This window comes from Heptranchias perlo, chromosome 6 (genome assembly GCF_035084215.1).
Source record: "Heptranchias perlo isolate sHepPer1 chromosome 6, sHepPer1.hap1, whole genome shotgun sequence".
Lineage (NCBI taxonomy): Eukaryota > Metazoa > Chordata > Chondrichthyes > Hexanchiformes > Hexanchidae > Heptranchias > Heptranchias perlo.
Genome location: NC_090330.1, coordinates 31,030,446 through 31,052,056, shown reverse-complemented (window position 1 = coordinate 31,052,056; position 21,611 = coordinate 31,030,446). Strand labels below are relative to the sequence as shown.

Here is a 21,611-nt window from a genome sequence, read left to right as displayed (position 1 = left end):
TTTTTTAAACGGTGAGAAATTATTAAATGTTGGTGTCCAGAGAGACTTGGGTGTCCTTGTACAAGAAACACAAAAACTTAATATGCAGGTACAGCAGGCAATTAGGAAAGCAAATGGCATGTTGGCCTTTATTGCAAGAGGGTTGGAGTACAAGAGTAAGGAGGTCTGTACAGGGCTTTAGTGAGACCTCACCTGGAGTACTGTGTACAGTTTTGGTCTCCTTATCTAAGGAAGGATATAGTTGCCTTGGAGGCGGTGCAACGAAGGCTCCTGGGATTAATTCCTGGGATGAGAGGGTTGTCCTATGAAGAGAGGTTGAATAGACTGGGCCTATATTCTCGAGTTTAGAAGAATGAAAGGTGGTCTCATTGAAACATAAGATTATGAGGGGGCTTGACAGGGTAGATGGCTGAGAGATTGTTGCCCCTGGCCGGAGAGTCTAGAACTGGGGGGCATTGTCGCAGGATAAGGGGTCGGCAATTGAAGACTGAAATGAGGCGTAATTTCTTCACACAGAGGGTTGTGAATCTTTGGAATTCTCTACCCCAGAGGACTGTGGATGCTGAGTTATTGAATATATTCAAGGGTGAGATAGATAGATTTTTGGACTCTATGGGAATCAAAGGAAAGTGGAGTTGAGGTCGAAGATCAGCCATGATCTGAGTGAATGTCAGAGCAGGCTCGAGGGGCTGTATGGGCTACTCCTGCTCCTATTTCTTATATTCTTATGTAACATTTTCAATCCTCCAGTCCTCTGGCACTACTCCCATATTATAAGTGAATAAGTTGTGCTCACCTTCCTTTGTCCAAATACCACTGCATAAAATACATTCTGCATCATTAATGACTTTAGCATTAATGCAACAAAGCAATGCCATCTAGAGAATTTCTTGAATAGACAAAGTAGATGTGGCGAACCTTTTGTGAATCAAATTAAATGTATCTACAAGTCAAACATGTAATCTGTACATTGCAAGTGTGCTTGATTTTCTCTCCCCTCTATCTACCCTGCAATTCATCTGTATGAACAAGCCATTTGATGTACAGTAATACAAGTGTGTGTGTTGGGGAGGAGTAAGGATTAATCCTTTCCCTGAGTTGCCCACATCACCCATGATGGGGAAATTTCACTAAAGAAATTGTTTGCAGTCTGATCATTCAAACAATTTTAAACATTGTGATAATAGATTTGTATTTTTCCCCCCTAGGATTTGGAGGGGGGGGGGGGTGGAGGAGGAGAGGGTGATCTATGGGCTTCAGCAGCTCACTACAGATAGGCAGATTCTTCACAACCTGTCTTTAAAGCTGTGGTCATATTTATTTATCATAAACCTTGGTACACAAGTTAATCTTTTTATTCAGTTTTGGAATATACAAATCTGGGGATACAAGCAAGATAGGGTAAGTGATGGATATTACTGTATATGCTCAAACTTAAAAAAAGGCTTTATTTTACAGAACATATTTACACAAAAGAACATTACATGTATATTTTTATTCCATTTTTAGATTTACAATAAGGCAACATTGTGTCCAAATCATCTGTAAAATGTAAAGATCTTCCTAGACATTCTTTAGCCGAGTTTAAAATTCAGACCACCTCACATTGAACAGTTCAATGCACTAATCACAACAGATTCTGCCCTACCCATGATTAAGCAATGAACTCTCAGCAGGACTACACTTTAGGATTAATCCCAAGAGGGTTGATAGCAAAACATCAAAGCTGAATGTTGAAATTTTTAGCGCATGGGTTTTCTTTTTAAATCGTACAAAAGGCTGCCAACTATTCCTACAAGAGTTTCTGAATAATTGTTTCAACAAGAATTACAGGACTTCTTCCCACCACCATCTCTCAAGTATTTCCCAGAATGTTTTGCAGCACATTTAATCAGCAAAACTCTGTACAGCATTACAAATGCACATAATTGTATTACATTGCTCCAGAACTGCAAATTGGGGACATTCTATTTACTGGGTCCATGGAGCAAAACAAAAACAGAGAAATAAGAAACATCTAAATAGAAGAGGTAGGATTATTCCTTAGAGTGTGACAAGAAACTTAAAAAAAAATTCTTACTCTATTCCTAGCTTGAAGGTCTGTGTAACATTGTTTCCAGAATATCTCCATTCTGTTATTTAGCAATAGTGGAATAATCTGCTCCACTAATCCACCTAGTCCATCTTTTACCTACACAAAAAACTTTGTTGCATATCAAAACTAGGCATTGAACTTGAAGCAGTCTGAGAAGATATCACTTAATCATGTCTTCTGTGATATATTTATTTGCTGCTTATATTTTCTGTAGTACTTTTCACTGCATGGTCCCTTAAAAGTTCTTGGAATTTACATCATGTATCCAAAACACAGGCAAGAAACAACATTAAAGATATTTCTAATAAATAAGTACTAAACTTTTATATAATTCATTTATAATTTATGAACTAACCAATGGATCACTGCTGTGGATTATCTATTACTAATTTACTGTAGCCATTAACTTTAAAATCCCAAACATTTTTGTCTTTAACAACCAATTTTTTTTAATTCAAAGGTTCCCTACAGCTAAAAATGCATGCCATCTGTGTAACCAAATGTCTGATTATGGAACACAGCTAATGTAATACAACAATCAACCTCCACTAGACTGTAGTAAATGGTGCCTTGCATCAACTTTTCTTTATTAATATAAATACATTTGAAGGGCTCATGTAGCACACCATATCAGATACACAGACCTTTCACCCACAGGAGTTAAGATTCAAATTCTGCCTAGAATAAAACACCTGTTCTCACTAAAGGCTGTTAAAGATCGTAATGGAAAAAAAAGTTTGGAGCCACCCACAGTATAAATCTACTCCAGAGATCACAATCAGAGGCCACAAGGTTAGCTGGAATGGCAAAGTGAAACACTGGTGGAGGGGTGTATGTGTGTGCAAATGCGTAGCATGTACATAATTAAACACAAAAACTGCATACAAAAAACCTGTTAATCATATCAAGTAAATACAAGTTGTGACTTTTTGAAAAATGTAACAAAAACTTTACATTTTCAATAACTCCCTGTTTCATCCAAATATATAAAATTCTGCTAACTGCATACATAACCACACAATATTAGTATTCATGGGAGGAAAGTACAAATTGTACAGCATAAATCAATCAGCATAACTAATGTTTCTGTACACAGTAAATGCCTGGTCTACAATAATTATTTGGGTTTATTTTGAAATACAGTAGCAACATTGCTTATCTAAGTGGGAGATGTCAACTACAAAATTCAATGGCAACTGACAAACTCCTAATTTACTGGCCCAAAGCTCACTATGATAAACGGTCAACCCGGCAAATATCACACAAAATAAATTCTGCAGTGTAGCCTACTGTAGTTTCCATTCTAGATTTGAACTTAAAAAGTATAGCAAGTTTATACCAACAGTACATAATTTACATCTCCAAGTACAAATTCTTTCAAATACAGATCAAAAGTACAAAACAAATAGCTAATAACCCACACTAGTCCTGATACAAAATTACAAAGGGTAACAATAAATAGTGCATTATAGTGCACTTGTGAATATGCAACATTTGTGTAACGTCACCAATAAGTGCACTGGCTAGAGGATGGATGGAGAAAAATTTATACCGATATAGCCATGTGCATATAGTTTCTTTCCTCTTTTTACTAATGTTAGCAAAGAGATGGCATGAAACCTAACTCAGTGATTTTTTTCACCAAAAATAGCAAATGGAGGAAAGTATACAGCTTGGTGGGCAATATTTGAACATAAACTGTTTTGGGTAGATTTTTTAAAATACAAAAACAGTTTGTATGTAAGTTGATGTAGTGGCTAATGATGTGAATCCATCCCATCTGCAACACTGGCAAGTTGGGATGCTACCAATATCTTAATATCCAAAGATGACTGCTATGCAAAATGCTTCAAAACTGCAGATAAAGGAATTCAGCTTGTAGAGAGGCTGAAAAAAAACCATTTTCCTAGATATTCTTCCTGCATTGCAATTTGGTAAAACAGAAAATATGAGTTTATAAATCATACATTAATTAATATAGTTGAATGTTGTATGGCTAGTTGAATATCAGTCTGTGAACTAGCACTTTTTAAAAAAATGTGGAACCTTGAAGCTTAGTTTCTTACTCACAGTGCAAACTTCACACTTGCCCATTGCTATTTTTAAATCTCCCCCCCCCCCCATGTAATACACCATTACTCTGCCAATCAAACATCCATTTACTGGTCTCCATCTATGCACTCTTAATCATTTGGCACAACGTGTGAAATAACATGGAATTTCCCTTCTTCAGAAGGAAAGGAGGGGTCGATTTAGATGATCTAAATGTCTTCTCTCATTTCAATCTTCTCACATTCCTTTTCCTACCGCAGTACCAGTTTAAAAAAATATTTTCCCTCCCATTAATTTTTAAACCATAGATGACTTTCCTCGGGTAACCACTGATATTGCAGAGATACAGAGAGCACTCCAGCTTAAGTGTATGTAGCTTTGTATTTTGACACGAACTAGCTACTTTTCTGAAAGTCTGTTTGTATTCTGTAATGAAAGAAAGGTAGATAGAAAGAACTTGTATTTATATAGAATGCTAAAATAAGTACCTTAAATGTGTGTCCGTTTTAAGAATTCTGAGTGGCTTCATAAACAAAGTAACAATAATCACTGCTTAAAAGTCCCAAGCCTTACAAGATTTAGAATATTTGAAGTAAATCCATAGGATGCTACCCATTAACAGCACATTACTGGTATTTTGTTTGTTAGAGATGGTCAGGAGTCCCTGGCCTTTCATGCTTCAGAAGACAGTCATAATAGGGCCGATTTTCCAAATGTTCGCTTCTGGCATGAAGCCTTGCCTGCTGGAAGCACAGATCGGGAAATTACAGGCACGACCCCCACGATTTTCTGCTCATTAAAATTAATGGATGGAAAATTGTATGGTGCCATCTGTGATCTCCTGATTTGTGCTCCGAGTAGGTGAGATCCATGCCTGCAACATGCATTTATAAAATCTGACCTAACATGTCACCGCTAGTAAAGTACTCCAATATATGTCTCCTGTACCGTGAATTGTGAATATTCTAAACACGCAATTTTCAACTGATTATGAAATCTATTGAAAAAAAACTTTTGCTACACTAAAGAGCAAATACCTCATTAACTGAAAACATACACTACAGAACTTCCTACACCCGTCTCCAACTTCCTATAGGTCACTTAGAACTACCAGATATCATGCCGTATCTATATGTAACACAAAGCCTCTGTAGCCTTGCTTTACTTTGCACAGTTATTTGCACTGTTCTGAAATGCTGGCAGAATGACTTCTGGAGCTCTCAAGATGTTAAAAAAGTGGCTTTTAAAGCCTTATGCAAGGTTAGTGGTCAGTGGGTTTAGTATTTGCACAGCTAGCAGTGATTACACACAATATAGCAATTTTAATAGCTTTTTGATCATTCTGAATCAGTTACTTCTCATTAAAACTATTTGCATGGGGTGTCTAATCTTAAACATATCAAGCTCAGTATCAATAGTGCAAGAGAAGGGGAACAAACCAGAGAAACATGAAGAGCTTCCAATATGGAAGTGATTTCTAGAAATGGTCTGTACATTTCATACTTTTGAATTAATGTTCTATTTTTTCCTTTTACATGCTTTGCTATAGCTGTAAAAGAAAGTGCTAGACCTCTGGAATGCAACATACTGTAAAACAAAACCATGCAGAGCATTACTGGCAAATGTATCATACATTTTGACAAATGTGAAGCATCAGAAGATGTTTCAGGTATTTCAATGCTGATTATAATGTTTGGAGTTACGGATGTGCCAAAATTAGACTATTCCCAACGATTCAGTACATTTCTAGCCAATAAAGAACATGCTTGAGCTCGACATAACAGAATAGATTAGTTCTTTAAAACAGGACAAAATTACTCCATCCACCAAAGCTTATTTGCAAGCTACAGGCAAACCACCTGGGTACAAATTTCTTGCAATCCATCCTCGACTGGAGCACGAACATATATAAATAATTTCTTCAATAATGCACACCAGCCTCAGGTTGGTTAGGAGGCAAGGACAAGTAACCAAACTGCCCCTAAAATACTTCATTCACCCACAATCAACCAAGTTAGTCACTACAGTTCACTTTCTTTCGGAAAAATATTAAATACACTCAATCCATATGACAGAAATAGAGAACAAAGGGAGAGGGTAATAATTCTGTTACAGCTACATCTATAGACCGGTCTATTAACATACCACGAGAACTCAAGACGAAACCAATTTGAGTTTGTTACTACTTCTAGATATAGGCATCAAGAACTACATTGTATTTAAGTGACCAGGTAGTGCAGCATATGTGTATTTGCTTGCTTTACTGCATTGTGTACGGTGATAAATTCATTCCACACAATTCCACACTTGGTAGAGTTAGCCATTTCACTCATCCCAGAGAGGTGCTCAGTGGAAATGCCTTTCCTCCTCTCATATCTCCTAGAAGGCAGTCACAGAGCAACACTGGGAATATGATGCCTCACTTCTCCCATCAGCCAGTGAACATGCAGTGAGGGCAAAACACGGGTGATAATTTTTAAAATTTAGGTTTTTAAAACAGTGATAAGAATCCGATTACAATTGCTCTCAAGTTCTGTTACTTCAGTTCTGTCCCAGAAACAAAAGATCAGTTCAGCTCCACCTTTTCTATGGGTACAACGTGACAAAACATAAAATACAGTTTTAAAAAGCACTTTTTTTGCCTAAATCGTCTGCAGACACTTTCTACTAAATTACAGTCTTTAACAATTGACTTGAACCTACTCAATTTCAGGAACTACGTGCTATAAAATGAACACAAGAGTATGACAATACCAACTGATCTTATACTCATGACTAACATCCTTACTATACTAAGGGCTCCAATGCAAGTGATGTGCATTAAACAATGCTGCCTCAATCACATCAGCAAGGGTACACTGCCCAGTTTCCTCTGAAAGCATGTCAAACGTACCTACACATGTATAGCATTGCTCCAAATATTAGGGAAATCATGAAGTAGAGCGTGTGTAAGCAACTTCACTTTTTAATTCCTGCATTTCAACACAAGCTTTTTTTTTTGGTGGGGGGGGTGGGTGGGGGAGAAAGAGGAGAGAAATTCAGACTGTTTCTATTAAGTCGCCAGTGGATAGTTTCAATGGGAAACATGATAAGCATTGGTTTGCAGGACTATAGTGCTGTGCCTGCTATATCTATTACACTGGCCAACATAATGGTCCAGCAGCAGACTACATACGTAGGTAACTGAACAATGGAACTCAAGTATGAGGTAGCTGCTACATAGCAGGATTTTTCTGCTGAATTTACTGTGTTAACGGCATAAAATTTGCAGACAAAATTCTACTGTAAGCCAGCCATAAGTAGGTATTTTCCTGTTAAAGTTACAGCAATGTCATTGTTTCATGAATATCTGTAATTTCAAAAGAACCAACACCATCAAGTGCATTCCCTAATGCCAACACCTGTTGTGGCTGTTTTATCTGCAAAATGCAATTTACAACACACAGCTGAATGTTAAAACTAAGTCGGCTGAGTCAAAGGATCCCTGTTCAACAACTGTATTCTCAGGTCCTTATGTTTTGGATTATTGTGCATCATCTAATTAAGTGGGACAATTACTGTAATATAAGCAATTATTGCATAGTGCAAATCTTACTGATCAGGGATATTACATATTTAGATTGAAATATCTGAATTGTTACATTCAGCTATTACATATCTGATGGCTACTTGAATTAATACTTCAGTAATGAGAACAAAATCAAATAGTGAAGTGCCTCACCATGCCATTAACCATCAATCTGATTGGGCTAGTTGTAAGCCATGCATCTTTTTCTATATTACTGAATACTTGATTAGAGGCCTCTGTGATCCCCACAAACTTCTCCAGGTGTAAAAAGAACTCTGCACTGTGAAGACTTTGTCCCAAGCTGACCTAGCAGGTCATCTTTGCCATTCCAAGCTCCAAATTAACCAATGTAGGCTCAGCTTTAGAAAAAGCAGATTTGAGTTCTTTGCATCCATCTCCAGGAATGTTGCCACCTTCCACGGTTCTAATCGGGTTATTTTCCACAGTTGTTTGCTGTTCTTCTTTATACACATTTTCTGATGCCTTAAGCATCTGTGACAATCGACTAACTGGATGAAAAGATTCCTTATTGTGGACTGTACGTGGTTTTTGTCCCAGTTTTATTATTTTCTGTAACAGAAAGACAAAATTAACTACAAGAAATCCGAAATTAACAAGAAAGTTTTTGGTTTGAACAAAAGACTACAGTCAAAACACTAAGGTCAAAGTTCACAACTTTTAAGATCTAATTTAATTAACATGTAGTAGGTTGCCAATCCTCCAGGATTGTCTTGGAGTCTCTAAAAATTGAAGATTAATCTCCTGGACACTGCAGTAAGCAACCCAGGAGTAAAATCACAGGGGCATTAAAAAAAGTGGGTTTTTTCATTTTCTTTGAACACTTTCATTTATTAGTTATAAAAATTTTGGAGATGGGAAAAAACGGCTGTTTGACTGGGTGGGAGGTCATGTGATGAAACCTTCAAGAATACATCCAACCAGAGTTGGCAACCCTAATAAGTAGACTCATAACACGAACACATGCTTTTGTTCCTTCACTCTTCAGTGAACTAATTTAACAAATGAAGTATATAACCATACATAAACTTTATATATTGAATAAGTGAATAGTTTACAAGATCTGTATTAATTTATTTATTCGTAGATTACTGCCAATGATTCACTTCAGACAACTGGTATGAGGTCTGTGGAGACAGCCAAGGATGACTCAGCTCTAGATGATTAGCCTCTGCTCCAAGGCGTGGGGGGGTGGCGGGGGGAGATTGGAACAGACTATGTGCAAAATCACAGGTACAGCTGATATCCTACCGTTTTATGGCACAGTGTTGTTGCACCAATGTCCTGGGCCATCTTTATGTTACTGTTTCTAGAGCAAAGTACTGGGCAATTTATTCCAAGTTACTGAGTAAAATAAGCGTTAGTGTATTATGCAAAGCACGGAGTGATACTTCATGTCTGTCTAATACGGTTAATATATAACTCACCTCCTCCAGTTTTTTGGCTTCTACCTCCAGTTGTTTATTCTGTTCACTGAGAGACAGAACTAGTCCAAGTCGTGATTGCCTGGGATGCATTATTTTATCAAATTGATGATACATACAGTGCCAAAACCTGAAGTCGCAATTAAGAGTTGGGAATTAGAGAAACAAAATAAGCTGCATATTATAATAAAAAATTTGAAGAATAACAAACTTACTTGAAGTTGAAGGAGACAGTGTTTGGCTCAAGCACTTCACGTGTGCAGGGAAGATTAGGATCATGGAGAGGGTTCAAATACTTGTGTTGATTTTCCAAAAGGAATGGCCACAAGGAATGGGTCTTCTGTTGAATTCTGTCAAGAAAAGATTTTGTTGAAATTATTGCAAGAATGTTTGTGTAAAAAAAGCACATTTTCACACACTCAAGATGGCAAATTATTTTCTCAAATTCAACAGTTCTAACGCAACCACCACAGATTCTCAATTTCCAATTAAATTCGAAATGATGCAGGATATTGATTATTCAGGATTGGATCACTGAGATAATTCTATGGTAGCCATATTGCATTTAATGGTAACATTCACATAAATAATTAAGATCATGTGTGTTGTTTATCACCCCACCTCCTATTATTACCTGCTACCATATGCAATAACATTTCCCTTCCACAACTTTCTAAAGCAATTCTTACTATTAACATAACATTTTATACGGTAATGAGCAAGTTGTCAGAGCAAGCAGAATATACATGAGAATTCACAACTCATGTATTCTATTTATACCTTAGGTCAACTAAAATGATTGTAAATAGCTGTAAATATTAATTTTCAAATGTTACATTTTAGTTCAGGTTTTAAAATAGAATTCCCTAATTCTATCAATAATAAAATGATTTGCATCATGTACAATTCAACCAGTAGCGGTTACTCACTATAATGCATGATCAGACTACACTACTGTTCAGCAGGATGTAAGCAAGAATGAGCTTTGCAAAACATACATTACCTCCTAACCTCAAATCTACTGCAACCTCAAGCAATTATTCTTTTTGAGTAGGGAGTGATCCACATGTTCCATGTGCTCTCCAAGATATAGACAGACAACCTAATGCTTCTTCTACTTTACCGAATCTACCCTACTATTGTGTAATAATTCTTACTTCATATCCTCCCGTTCTTTTTGGCAGTTTCCAATGAAGTTCCCAAACTGGCAGGAATGAACATGTTCATGGATCTCAAGTAAGTAAGTTTCACTGTATTCAAAAGCACGAGGAAACTGTTCAGTCAGGTGCCAAACACACTCGATGAACTGTATGAATACTGGAGATATTTCTTTGGGGTCCCCATCTAGCTGGCCACATCTGCACAATAGAAAGGGGGAAGGGGGAAAGCAGCATTAAAATAAATCTTTTATTCCCCAATTTCTTTATATACTCTTATTTTCTCATTAAGAAAGCAGACCATTCCACTGGTCCAAGGTAAGAGGGAAAAAGAGAAGCAGGAGACAACTATCGCTACTGTTCTATAACCAGCAACTTGGAAATATAGAGGCTTCTTCCAATTTCCCTTCCTTCCTCTGGGGAGGTACCATGTTTCTGCTGTGCCTCTGACAGACTGAAGAGACCAGGAACTCATCGCTCAAGAAACCATGGGTGCAAATCCACATTCCATAACTTCAAGACAAGTACACTGGTAGGTGGAGTGCCACAACGATGCAGTTCAAGGCAATATATACCCTATTGTGCATTAAGATATCAAATACAGGTAGCTCAATTAATTTAGAAAGCACATCAAAATTATTCATACAGACAGATATGTATTTGTAATGATACACCAGAAAGACAATATAAAGGCAACACTGAATTCACTTAGCTAGCTGCATACAGTTAGTTAGGTTTCTGAAGGTACACAGTTTTGCAATAGGAGCTAACTAGGTTTTAGCACAATTTAATACACAGAGCTCTTTTGACTATCTAGTTTGGGTTACCATACCTTGCATAGAACACTGATGCATTGCAAAGGGAGCAAAGGAGAGCAACAATGATGATTTGCAGATCCTGTTATGACATTAGGCACTAGGAACTAAGATTATTTCCTTTAGAAAAATTAGATTTAAGAGGAGCCATGATTCAGGATTTTGAAATAATAAAGGGAGTATATAAAGTAGAAGCTTGTAAATCTTAAATGAATCTGAAATATAGGAATGTACAGGACCAAAAAATCATTAATTCAAAACATAAATGGGACATGATTTTTATAACTAGGAAATCTTAAGAAAAATTAAGTAGTAAAAGCGGTGGTATGAATACATTACAACAGGCTCAGTTCCTGGAACAGTCTGCCCTTACAACTGACTCCACAGCTAATATGTTGGATGCAATGGTATTGGAGGATGCACACTATCTACTGCAGCACAAGTTTTCAATATGACTTAGTGAGTAAATGCACTACATGGTATTCAGACAAAGAAACCATCCCAGGTTTCTGTTGTGAGCTTTTAGCCAGTCAACAGTGGGGATGCTATATTTAGCCTCAGTGTCCTTGGGGTAGGCCAGGGAAGATAAATAAAAGCCAAAGTTTGCTCCTGCTCACTATCCAGCAACCGTTGCTGTAAAATCTATATATGGATCCGGAATTTCCTCCCTAGGCGCAAACCGGAAGTTAGACCCAAAAACGTGCCCATTCCTGCGATGTCAAGTTACACTCAAATATCCTGCAAATCTCATTAGAACGTACCCAAATATAAAATGGGCGGAAATCCATGTAAACAATCGTGGCGCAAGGGCAGCATCGAACTCACACAATATATTTCTTCTTCAAGTATGAAAATTAAAACTTCAACTCATTGAACCATCATTCATGCACATTCCAACATTCAGTGCCCAGATTCACTTAAATAGCTAGAACCAGGTACTGGAGGGCTGGTACCATCCATGGAACCATATTCCAACCTGAGTCACTAGTTGAAGGAGAGGAGGGTAAAAGGACAAATTGGGGAAAAAATGGGTTTCAGCTTTTGAGTGGAAGAGTGAAGGGAGGTGGAGTAGAAATATACAGTTAGTAATAATTGGAATAAAGACTGCACAATTATTAAGTAGGATGTATGGAACAACTCTCAAGTGGTCATGTGCTGCCAAATTGGGCTCCATTTTGGGAACTTATAAATGTGCATTATGCAATATACAATTCCTATTTTGACACTTCAATGCAGCACTGAGGAAGTGCTGTGTTGTCAAAGGTGCCGTTTTCAGACAAAATGTCAAACTGTCTGCCTGTTCAGCTGGACGTAAAAGATCCCAAGGCACTATTCAAAGAAGAGCAGGAAATTATCCCAGTGTCCTAGCCAACGTTTGTTCCTCAACCAACACCACCAAAAACTAATTATCTGATGATTCATCTGATTTGCTGTTCACGGGACCTTATAGTGCGCTAAATGACTGTCGTGTTTGCCTCCATAACAGTAATTGCACTTTAAAATTAATTAATTAGTTGTGAAGCAGTGCGGGAAGTCCTGAGGACATGATATGGTGCAATGTAAATGCAAGCTCTTTCTTTGGGTTTGTGTGCAAAATATAGGGTCATCAAATTTTCACAATTGTTGGAGAGATATCCTAGATAAGCAACAGGGTGGACCTATTGTAAAATTGGGATGGAAAAATGTAACATCAACATTTTTCCCCAGTGGAATATTTAGTGGACTTTTTTTTTTAAAAATGAAAGAATTCAAATTAAAATCAAATATGAACCTGAAATTAGGATCAGTTTAAACATATTATATCATGGTTCCAATTTTTATTAATCTTACTGAAAAAATGACAATTGATTTTAACTCAAGAGGTACAGATGAAACATTTTAGTATAAGCTGGACACACAAGACTTCAATTAACTGAACCTGAACCATAAATCTAAAACATTGCCTTAGCAGAAGCTTAACTATTATGCTCCTTTCAAGTATCTAGTTTATAAAATATAACTTTCCCACACAAAGCAGTATTTACATTACCTGTCAGCAAACTTGTGGCCAAATGAAATCCAGTCTTTTTCTATCAAAACCTTGCAATAGAGAAAACATTAGTTACAACAAAGAAATACAAAAATACTTATTATGTACTTAGCATATGCAATATATTTGTGTTTGACAAAGCAACATCCAAAACTATAACTTACTCAATTAGGGGTAGTGTTTGAGGTTTTTTTTATGTCAGTGTATTACATTGTGCTACTCACTGAAGTGAGATATCTATACTGGGCAAATGTAATGGTTTAGCAGATCACAACCAACAGATTAATCATTGGGAAGAGTTAGGTTTAATTAATCCAGTTTCCTCACACAAATTAGGTTTTATCAGTATACTTCTTCTGAAACAAATGATCCTCTTCAAGTTTCATGAAGATAGGAATTACGGTGTTTGAATTAACTGATGATTATGCTGATAACACTTTCCCTTGCCTATACGTTACCTTGTAACAATGGTCTATCTGTTGTCACACCTACCTAAAAGCCACTTATGCCTTCATTTTAGGCTCCAAATCCCAACCCTAAAGATTAAATTAAATGCTAAAAGTCTCATCATTTAAAGTGTGGATAATATTATGATCATTAAGGCATTAGTCAACTGGCTCCTAAAGGCACTTTTAAATTATAGGAGTGCAGGCAGAGACAGACGCCTCGTTATCCCTCAATCAGCTGCATTCCATATTACTTCAAAAGTACTTCATTGGCTGTAAAGCGTTTTGGGATGTCCTGAGGTCATGAAAGGCACTATATAAATGCAAGTTTTTTTTTTCTAAAGGAGCCAACAGAATTGTAGACTCACAAAAATGGGGGTCTACGAATGCTGTGCCTGATTAAAGGAACCAGTTTCTATAATGTAAACACAAGCAACAGTCCCAATGTTTTCACTCTGGGTCTGTGCATTACACAGCAAAGCTACACAGCCCAGCTGCTGACTCTCAGCCTGGAAGGGGTTACAGTGGCTCATAGAAGTTGTACTTCCAAAACAGGCCTTCAGAATAAATGCAAAAGGTAAAAACACCTTAAAACCAGTTCAGCAGCCTACTGTCTAACATTATAGTATACTATAATCACATATAAATCAACAGGATTCATTCTCTAAAGTAATTATTAAACCTGCTCCACTACTTTTTTTTCCAAGAGACTGAACTTGCGTTCTGTTTGTGTTTTTTTTTTCAAGGTCCCTGTTTTTCCACCAAGCTTCTTAAATAAACTAACATGTTTAATTTAGAGAGACATTGCTAATCTTTCCAATCACAATTTTCTTTGCTTTTTTCCCTCTCCTATCCTGAAGGCAGCAATTCACGGAGTACAATTCCATGCACTGGTGGCTCTCCCATGTCTCACCCGTGATTATTTCTCACGATGAACCTAGCGCCAGTGCGTGTCGGCAAGCTATTCATCTGCAAGAGGAAATTAAAATTGAATTTGATACATCTCCAACTACACTTGTATTTTTTGGCAGGGGTCAGCAGATAATGATAAAAAGTGGGAATCCAGGCTGTTTTCCCTTCCCTAGACCAAAGGTACGGAAGATGATTGTAGTGCCCTCATTGCTACCATGGTCAACTCAACAAAGATTAGGAATCAAAACTGGTAGCTTCTTGGTCTGTATGACTCAGTGCATTTGGGATGTCCTGAGGTCGTGAAAGGCGCTATATAAATGTAAGTTCTTTCTTTCTTATTTGACCCCTGAGCTGTCAGAGGAGCCACCGTTTTTTAAAATGCAGAATCTGTTGTTCTACTTGATCGAGATTGCTAAAAAAAATTCTACCAATCTTGATCAATCATGCAAATCTCCCCCATGTAGGGAGCCAGTGTGCAGGGTTCATATTAATTATAGCTGCCAGGCTCCTGCTTATTCAGTCTTATTGACTGAATGTTATACATTAAATCATGTTCCAGTTTGTGCCACTGGTCCTTGAATTTTGTGTTCGAAGTGTGGGATGTCAGTGGTGGGAAATGGAACAATTCCACCCTCCAGAAAGATCTGTATTATCTATTCTGGAAGGATAGGTACTAAATTTCTTCTTCAGTTGAATGGTTTCATGAATTTCAATATCCTACTAGGCAATAAGATCATAATGAATTTGAATTCTAGAGTCATAGGGCCCGATTTTAGCAGGGCTGCGGGTTCTCGGCGGATGGGCTAGCGGGCACGTGGGTAACGCGCCCGGTGAAATTAGTGGGTTTCCCGCGCGATCGTAGCAGGCAACCCACTAATTGGATTCACTTACCTGCTCCTCCGGGTTCCCCGCTGCTGATCTGCGCGTCGGGCGGGCTGCGCATGCGCAGTAAGATGTGTCAGCTGGAGGCGCTCTATTTAAAGGGGCAGTCCTCCACTGACAAATGCTGCAACCAATAGCAAAGATGACTGCATGGAGCAGCCCAGGGGGAAGGCTGCTCCCAGTTTAATGATGCCTCACCCCAGGTATCAATACATGGGGTGAGGAGGAGGGGGAGGACAGAGATCTTCCACCCGGCGGGCGGGAGGAAGCGGCCCGCCTCCGCCACCAGGAAGGCCTGGCTCGAGGTGGCAGAGGGGGTCACCTGCGCCACCAACATATCGCCCACCTGCACACAGTGCAGGAGGCGGTCCAATGACCTCAGTAGGTCAACCACAGTGAGTACACGTAGTCTTTCCCCCACACTCAGTCTGCCACATCACTGCCCCCACCCCACATCTCCTTCGGCACTGCCAACACTACTCTGTCACATCACCCCTCATACCCACTCAAACCCCATCCTCATCGTACCTGCACCTACTCACCTCGCCAGTACTCATCCCGCCACTACCACTCAACCCAATCCTCATACAATCTCATGGCTCTATCTCGTACTCACCCTCTCGTGCATCTCTTTTACGGCCAGCCTCACTCAATCTGCCACTACCTGTGCCGCAGCCACAGGGCATGCATCACATGTGCAGTAGGCAGCGTAAGGTAAACGTGTCGTGAGCATGAAGGGGATGCACAAAGGTGTTTGAGGGTTTGTCATGGTTGTTACTTATATTGAATTTCTGACCAACTCACATTACATATATTGGCACCACTACTGCCATGTCTTCGCGAATCTTGTCTGGTCTGTGCAATAATGCCCTTTCCTGAGGATCACTATGAAGACCCACAACTGATGCCACCTATTGTGTCACTGCAGAGTGGGTGTAGGTGTATTTGCAGGGCTCTTTGGTGCAGACGGCTGAGAGACGTCGGCGATGTCCCCGGTTGCACCCTGGAAGAATGCGGAGGAGAGGTTGTTGAGGGCAGTGGTGACTTTGACAGCGACAGGTAAGAAGGTGGTGCTCGGGCCAGCCAGGAGTAGCTTGGCATGAAGGAGGCTGCAGATGTCCACGACTACATGTCGAGTGACTCTGAGCCTCCGTGTGCACTGCTGCTCAGAGAGGTCCAGGAAGCTGAGCCTCTGTCTGTGGACCCTGTGGCGAGGGTAGTGCCCTCTGCGACGCATCTCTCTCTGCGGTAGCCCTCCCTCCTGCTGTGCAGGTGGATGTGTCACAGCACTCTGTTGTGGAGCTCCACGTATCAGAGGTGGACGGCGTGGATGGCGAGGCTGGTGATGCTGTTCGCCCTCTGAGGAGGTCATGACTGCAGCTACGGCGGCCCCCATCCGGAAGATGTACATCTGAGGGGGTCCGCAAGGTAGGTACATGTCTCCGGACCCCGGGGTAAGTGTGCAAGTTGGTGACTTTGATTGTCAGGAGGAGGGTGGTGGAGGCCAAACTTTGTCCCAAGTGACAGAGTGGCCTCCTGCAATGGGTGAGAGTCTCCCCCCACCTACCTGTCAAACGGACCTTTGCAGCTGCCACAGGCTGACGGCTGCAACACGTCCATTTGAGCTGGGAGTGTTTCCCCCAGTGTGGGAAACAGTCCCATGTTATTCAAAAATCCCACATAGTCCCTTAATCAGGTCAGTTAATGACCTGAAATACCTAACTAAATATTGTCAAGTGGCATCCCGCTGGCTTTAATTGCCTGCGGGATTCCCACCAGCGGGGGCTGCGCGCGCACGCCGGCGCATCAGCGGGGAACCCGGAAGTGGGCGGGATCCGGTCCCGCTCCTGGATTTCGCGATTTTCGGGGCCACCCCGCCGAGAACGCACCCGATAGCGGGTAGTAAAATCGAGCCCATAGTCTCAAGAGAAGGGGTCGGTCATTTAGGCCCGAGATGAGGAAAAATGTCTTCACTCAGACGATTGTGAATCTTTGGAATTCTCTACCCCAGAGAGCTGTGTATGATCAGTCGTTGAGTATATTCAAGACTAAGATTGATAGAGTTTTAGACACTAATGGAATCAAGAGATATGGGGATAGGATGGGAAAGTGGGGTTGAGGTAGAAGGTCAGCCATGATCTTATTGAATGGCGGAGCAGGGTCAAGGGGCCGTGTGGCCTACTCCTGCTCCTATTTCTTATGTTCTTATGTAACCAGCTCCAGCCGTACAATTCCACCAGAGCACACTGTTCCTTCAACTCCCTTCACCCACCAATGGCAGCCATGCATTCAGTCATCTAGGCCCTACGATCTGAAATTCCTTCCCTGAACCTCTCTGCCTCTCCACCTTCCTCCACAAACTGCAACATGATTTAATGCATACCATTCAGTCAATAGCAGCCAGGCAACAATAGTTAATTTGAATCTCCATATTTTGGCCACCTACACAGGGCAGATTTGCATGATTAATCAAAATTGGTAAAATTTATTACCAATTCTGGTCTAGTACAATAACACATTCTGAATTGCTATTTACCAAATTGAATTTGATCTACACATAACTAAAAAGGAATACTGGAAATATTTTTTTAAAAAAAGCTTTTCTTACCATAAACCCTTTTATAGTTCTATAATACGGATCCAACAGCAGAGAACCCAAGGAACAGACCTGTGCTGTACGATCCCAACCATCAGAGCAATGGACTAAAACACTGGCACCTTCCTGTCCCACTGCCTGTTCAAAATATAGAAGAGAAAGTATGTCACAGAACCGTTCAAACAAACTTATTTCTTTAGGATAGTAAAGCACAATCTACAGTTCCTAAAAGAAACTGGAGTTTCATATATTTTTGGTACTTAAAACTTTATAATGGCTTTGATGTCAGCAACCACAACTTAAATATTTCTTTAAAAACAGGCTTTTCCATGGAAGTATGCTTGTAGTTTGATGCAAGTAGATTCATTAAATAAACCAAGACTAAATGTCCATTCAGTGCTATCAGCTTTTTTTAAGCTGTAGTGGATCAAAAGCATAAATGACTGTAAACCACCAACCCCATAAAGTTTACTGGAGGTTAAATAATAATACTCTATTTTCAGGTTCTTATCTTCAAAACATGCTCATCCACCTATAACCTTCAGTTCTCCATTCTGTTCATTAACAGTAATGGACACTATGTTGATTAACTGCTTTTGACCAGAGTTATGGACCTAAAGGATTTATCTTGTTTCAGATAATAAGAATATCAAACACTACTATGTGGAGCGAAAACAATCTTTGACTTCTTGTAATAACTTTAAAATAACTTCTGTAATTACATTTTGAGAGAGCTTGGTGTCTTTATTTCTTTGTATTGCAGAAGGTGGGGAAATTCACATTCCTGACTATGTTAATTGTTTGTAGGCAGTTTCCTGTCAGGACAATAGATTGATCCTTTTCTCGTGTGAGTCGGTTACTGTGAGAGAGTCAGAGCCCATATATAGTGTGAACAAAAGAAAAATGCTGCAGATGTTGGAAATCTGTAACAAAAACAAAAAATATTGGAAATACTCAGCAGGTTAGGAAGCATCATTGAGGAGAACAGACAAGTTAACGATTGAGGTGTGGATGAAACGTTAACTTGGCTGTTCGCTCCACAGATGCTGCCTGACCTCCTGGGTATTTCCAGCATTTTCTGTTTGTGTGATATGTTTGTTTGCGTTTCAACAGGGTGGTCCTGCTTACCAGACTTGCAGGTGAAGAGCTGTTATTCTGGTGTGCTGAGGGCCATTCTGTTATTTGCAAAAGCCTGACTTGGCAGGTTTTTCACTGCAAGAAGTGCTCTATAATGGGTTATCTTTAATTTTGAAAAAAATGATAGCTGTCTTCTTTTGTACTCGCTTGGATCAAGAGGAGATATATATATATAAAAAACTGGGGCTGGAGTCATTGCTGGCCAGTTCCCTTCTTACTGAACTGTTATACAAACCAGAGACTAATGAAGAATTCTATTATGTGTTTTTCTCACGCAAAGATTTCATCAAGGCTATATGGTCCAAGTTACTTGTTACTGTTGAGAATTGCTAATAATTCTTGGATTTTATGATTTTGGAACCATTTTAAAGTACTGGTGTGAAAGCAAGTACTTATTACTTCCTGATGATTGATTCATCTGGTTTCCGATTTGTTTCAATAAAAACTGATTAGTAATTTTCAGCCTGAGTTATGCAATCTTTCAATTTTTTATTCTGTTAAATTTGGAGAGGTCAGTACTTAGAGGTAACTCTTAATGTTTCAGTGTACAAGCCAAGAGTAAAAACGGTTCATGGTTTGCTGTGCATATACTAGATTCTGCGTAATAAGTTCACATTTTGGTTCATAGGGACTGAGGTTTTGTCTAAGAAAGTAGACTTTTGCCGTGAGCGTGAGTAAGGTACTATCTGGAGAGTCTGAATTATGGGTTTATTCCACATCCACCACTACGTGGAGAAAAAACATTCTCCTACTTCTTGAGGCTCACTATTCCATTTGCGTTATTTAAATTCTTCAAACACAACAGTACGGCACCGTGCCTATACACAGCGGATACTAAATAAAACGTGAACTGATCAGTAAGTTCTTGTAACATCTATCTTTCTTTGGTAGAAATACTATTGGTCAGAGACGAAATCTTACGTCTGTGCTAAAATGTACCTTTCAGAGTTTTCTAAAAAAAAATGAATTACAAAACTGACTGCTCATCACCTACACCATGGTTTAGGGTTAGACTCTAAACAGCTTTATGCTCTCCAAAGGTCAGCTGATTAGGGAAATAAGGAGTTCAGCCAGGAAGATCTAAGATTCGATCTCCAATTTGTGCTGGGTCAGTTGACGTTATTCAAGGCAGAAATAAAGATATAATTGATTCAGTGCCCCTAGGGTGTGTGTGTGTGTGGGGTGGGGAGGTGGTAAAGGAGGACAACATGAGCTCTTGCTCGTGATTTTTATCTTGCTAGTATACATATACAGATGTCGGATTAGGGCACTATCAAGTTTGGTGTGATGCTCCTTGTGGTGGAATAGTCTACCAACATTTATGGCCTGGGCTCAAACATAAAACATGGCCGTAGGTAAGGTACTGGAAGGTGACTAGTGCCAGCAGAACCATATCCCAACAAGTAGGCAATTATTTCAGGACAGAGGGAAGGGAGAGAAGAAAATAACCAGCAAAGGAGAAAAAAAGCTTTGAGTCTAGTGAAGTCCATCCCAGCTTTGTAATACACACTGAACTTGTGCCTTATGCTTGTTTACTTGTTCATGAAGCTATATTCTTCCTTTACATGCTAAATTATTAGGTAAACCATTTCCTTTCTGTCTATAAAAGTTACTTAAGTTTAAAAATATATATTATGAAACCACATGTACTTTAGCAAGAAGTGCAGCAGCATCCAACACAGCTTTTATGTGGCGAAGCCATCCAGAACTCTCCAAACCACATAAGAAGTCGTTCAGAGCCAAAGCTTTGGTTCCACACACTAAAAACAGGAAAATACATATTCAGCTCAATTCAAATTATCTTTTTCGTTGCACACTTGGTAAAAGTAACATATTTCTTGCTTCTTCAACTACAATTAAGTGAACAAGTTTCTCTTCATCTGTTACACAGAAAGGAGCAAAAAGGGATTTTTCTCAACATCTGTTTTATTTTATACTTGAATCTGCCCGAAATAAATTAATACACAAGGTGAACACTGCAGAAGCAGTAACCCTTAAAAGATAGTCTCATTTATATATCAAGTTGAAGAACTCCATTACAGTATCTCATTTTCCTTGCTGGACTTCTGTAGGAGCAGGAATAGACATGTGGCTAATTTTTTTATATGTAAAAAAAGCAAAAATAAACCAGCTGCCAAAAAAACAAACAAAAACAGAAAATACTGGAAACAATCAACAGGTCAGGCAGCATCTGTGGAGAGAACAGAGGAGTTGACATTTTGAAAATGGACCCCACGTTAAAACTCAAAAGGTCCACACCTAGAACATTAGTTTTTTTCTCCATCGTGTGCAATAATCCTCTAGGCCCAAGAGGCTCCATGGCACTGAAGCACTAACACTCAGTACCACAGAGTGAGAAGACACAGATTCAATGCCTCATTCCATTCAGTCCCCAGTCAAAGTCACACCAAGCTGTGGGAAGCCAAGCAGTAGCTGCAGGAAAGAAAACCGAATGAAAAGGTCCTATCTGGGAAATATCG

At 39.3% G+C, this 21,611-nt stretch overlaps 1 protein-coding gene across 2 annotated transcripts in view; it reads right to left on the bottom strand.

Annotated features, from left to right (window-relative positions):
* Positions 1–1,337: 1,337 nt before the first annotated feature.
* Positions 1,338–21,611, bottom strand: part of mtmr6 (myotubularin related protein 6) — a 36,964-nt gene continuing 16,690 nt past the window's right edge. The window contains exons 8-14 of one of the 2 annotated variants that reach the window (XM_067986037.1): positions 20,782–20,891; positions 18,007–18,132; positions 13,159–13,208; positions 10,315–10,515; positions 9,373–9,507; positions 9,161–9,287; positions 1,338–8,285 (exon numbers count right to left, since the gene is read on the bottom strand). In XM_067986037.1, coding sequence (XP_067842138.1) covers positions 8,022–8,285; positions 9,161–9,287; positions 9,373–9,507; positions 10,315–10,515; positions 13,159–13,208; positions 18,007–18,132; positions 20,782–20,891 — 1,013 coding nt within the window. In that variant the 3' untranslated portion in view covers positions 1,338–8,021. The remainder of the gene's footprint in view (positions 8,286–9,160; positions 9,288–9,372; positions 9,508–10,314; positions 10,516–13,158; positions 13,209–18,006; positions 18,133–20,781; positions 20,892–21,611) is intronic. The other variant, XM_067986038.1, reaches the window with a different exon arrangement.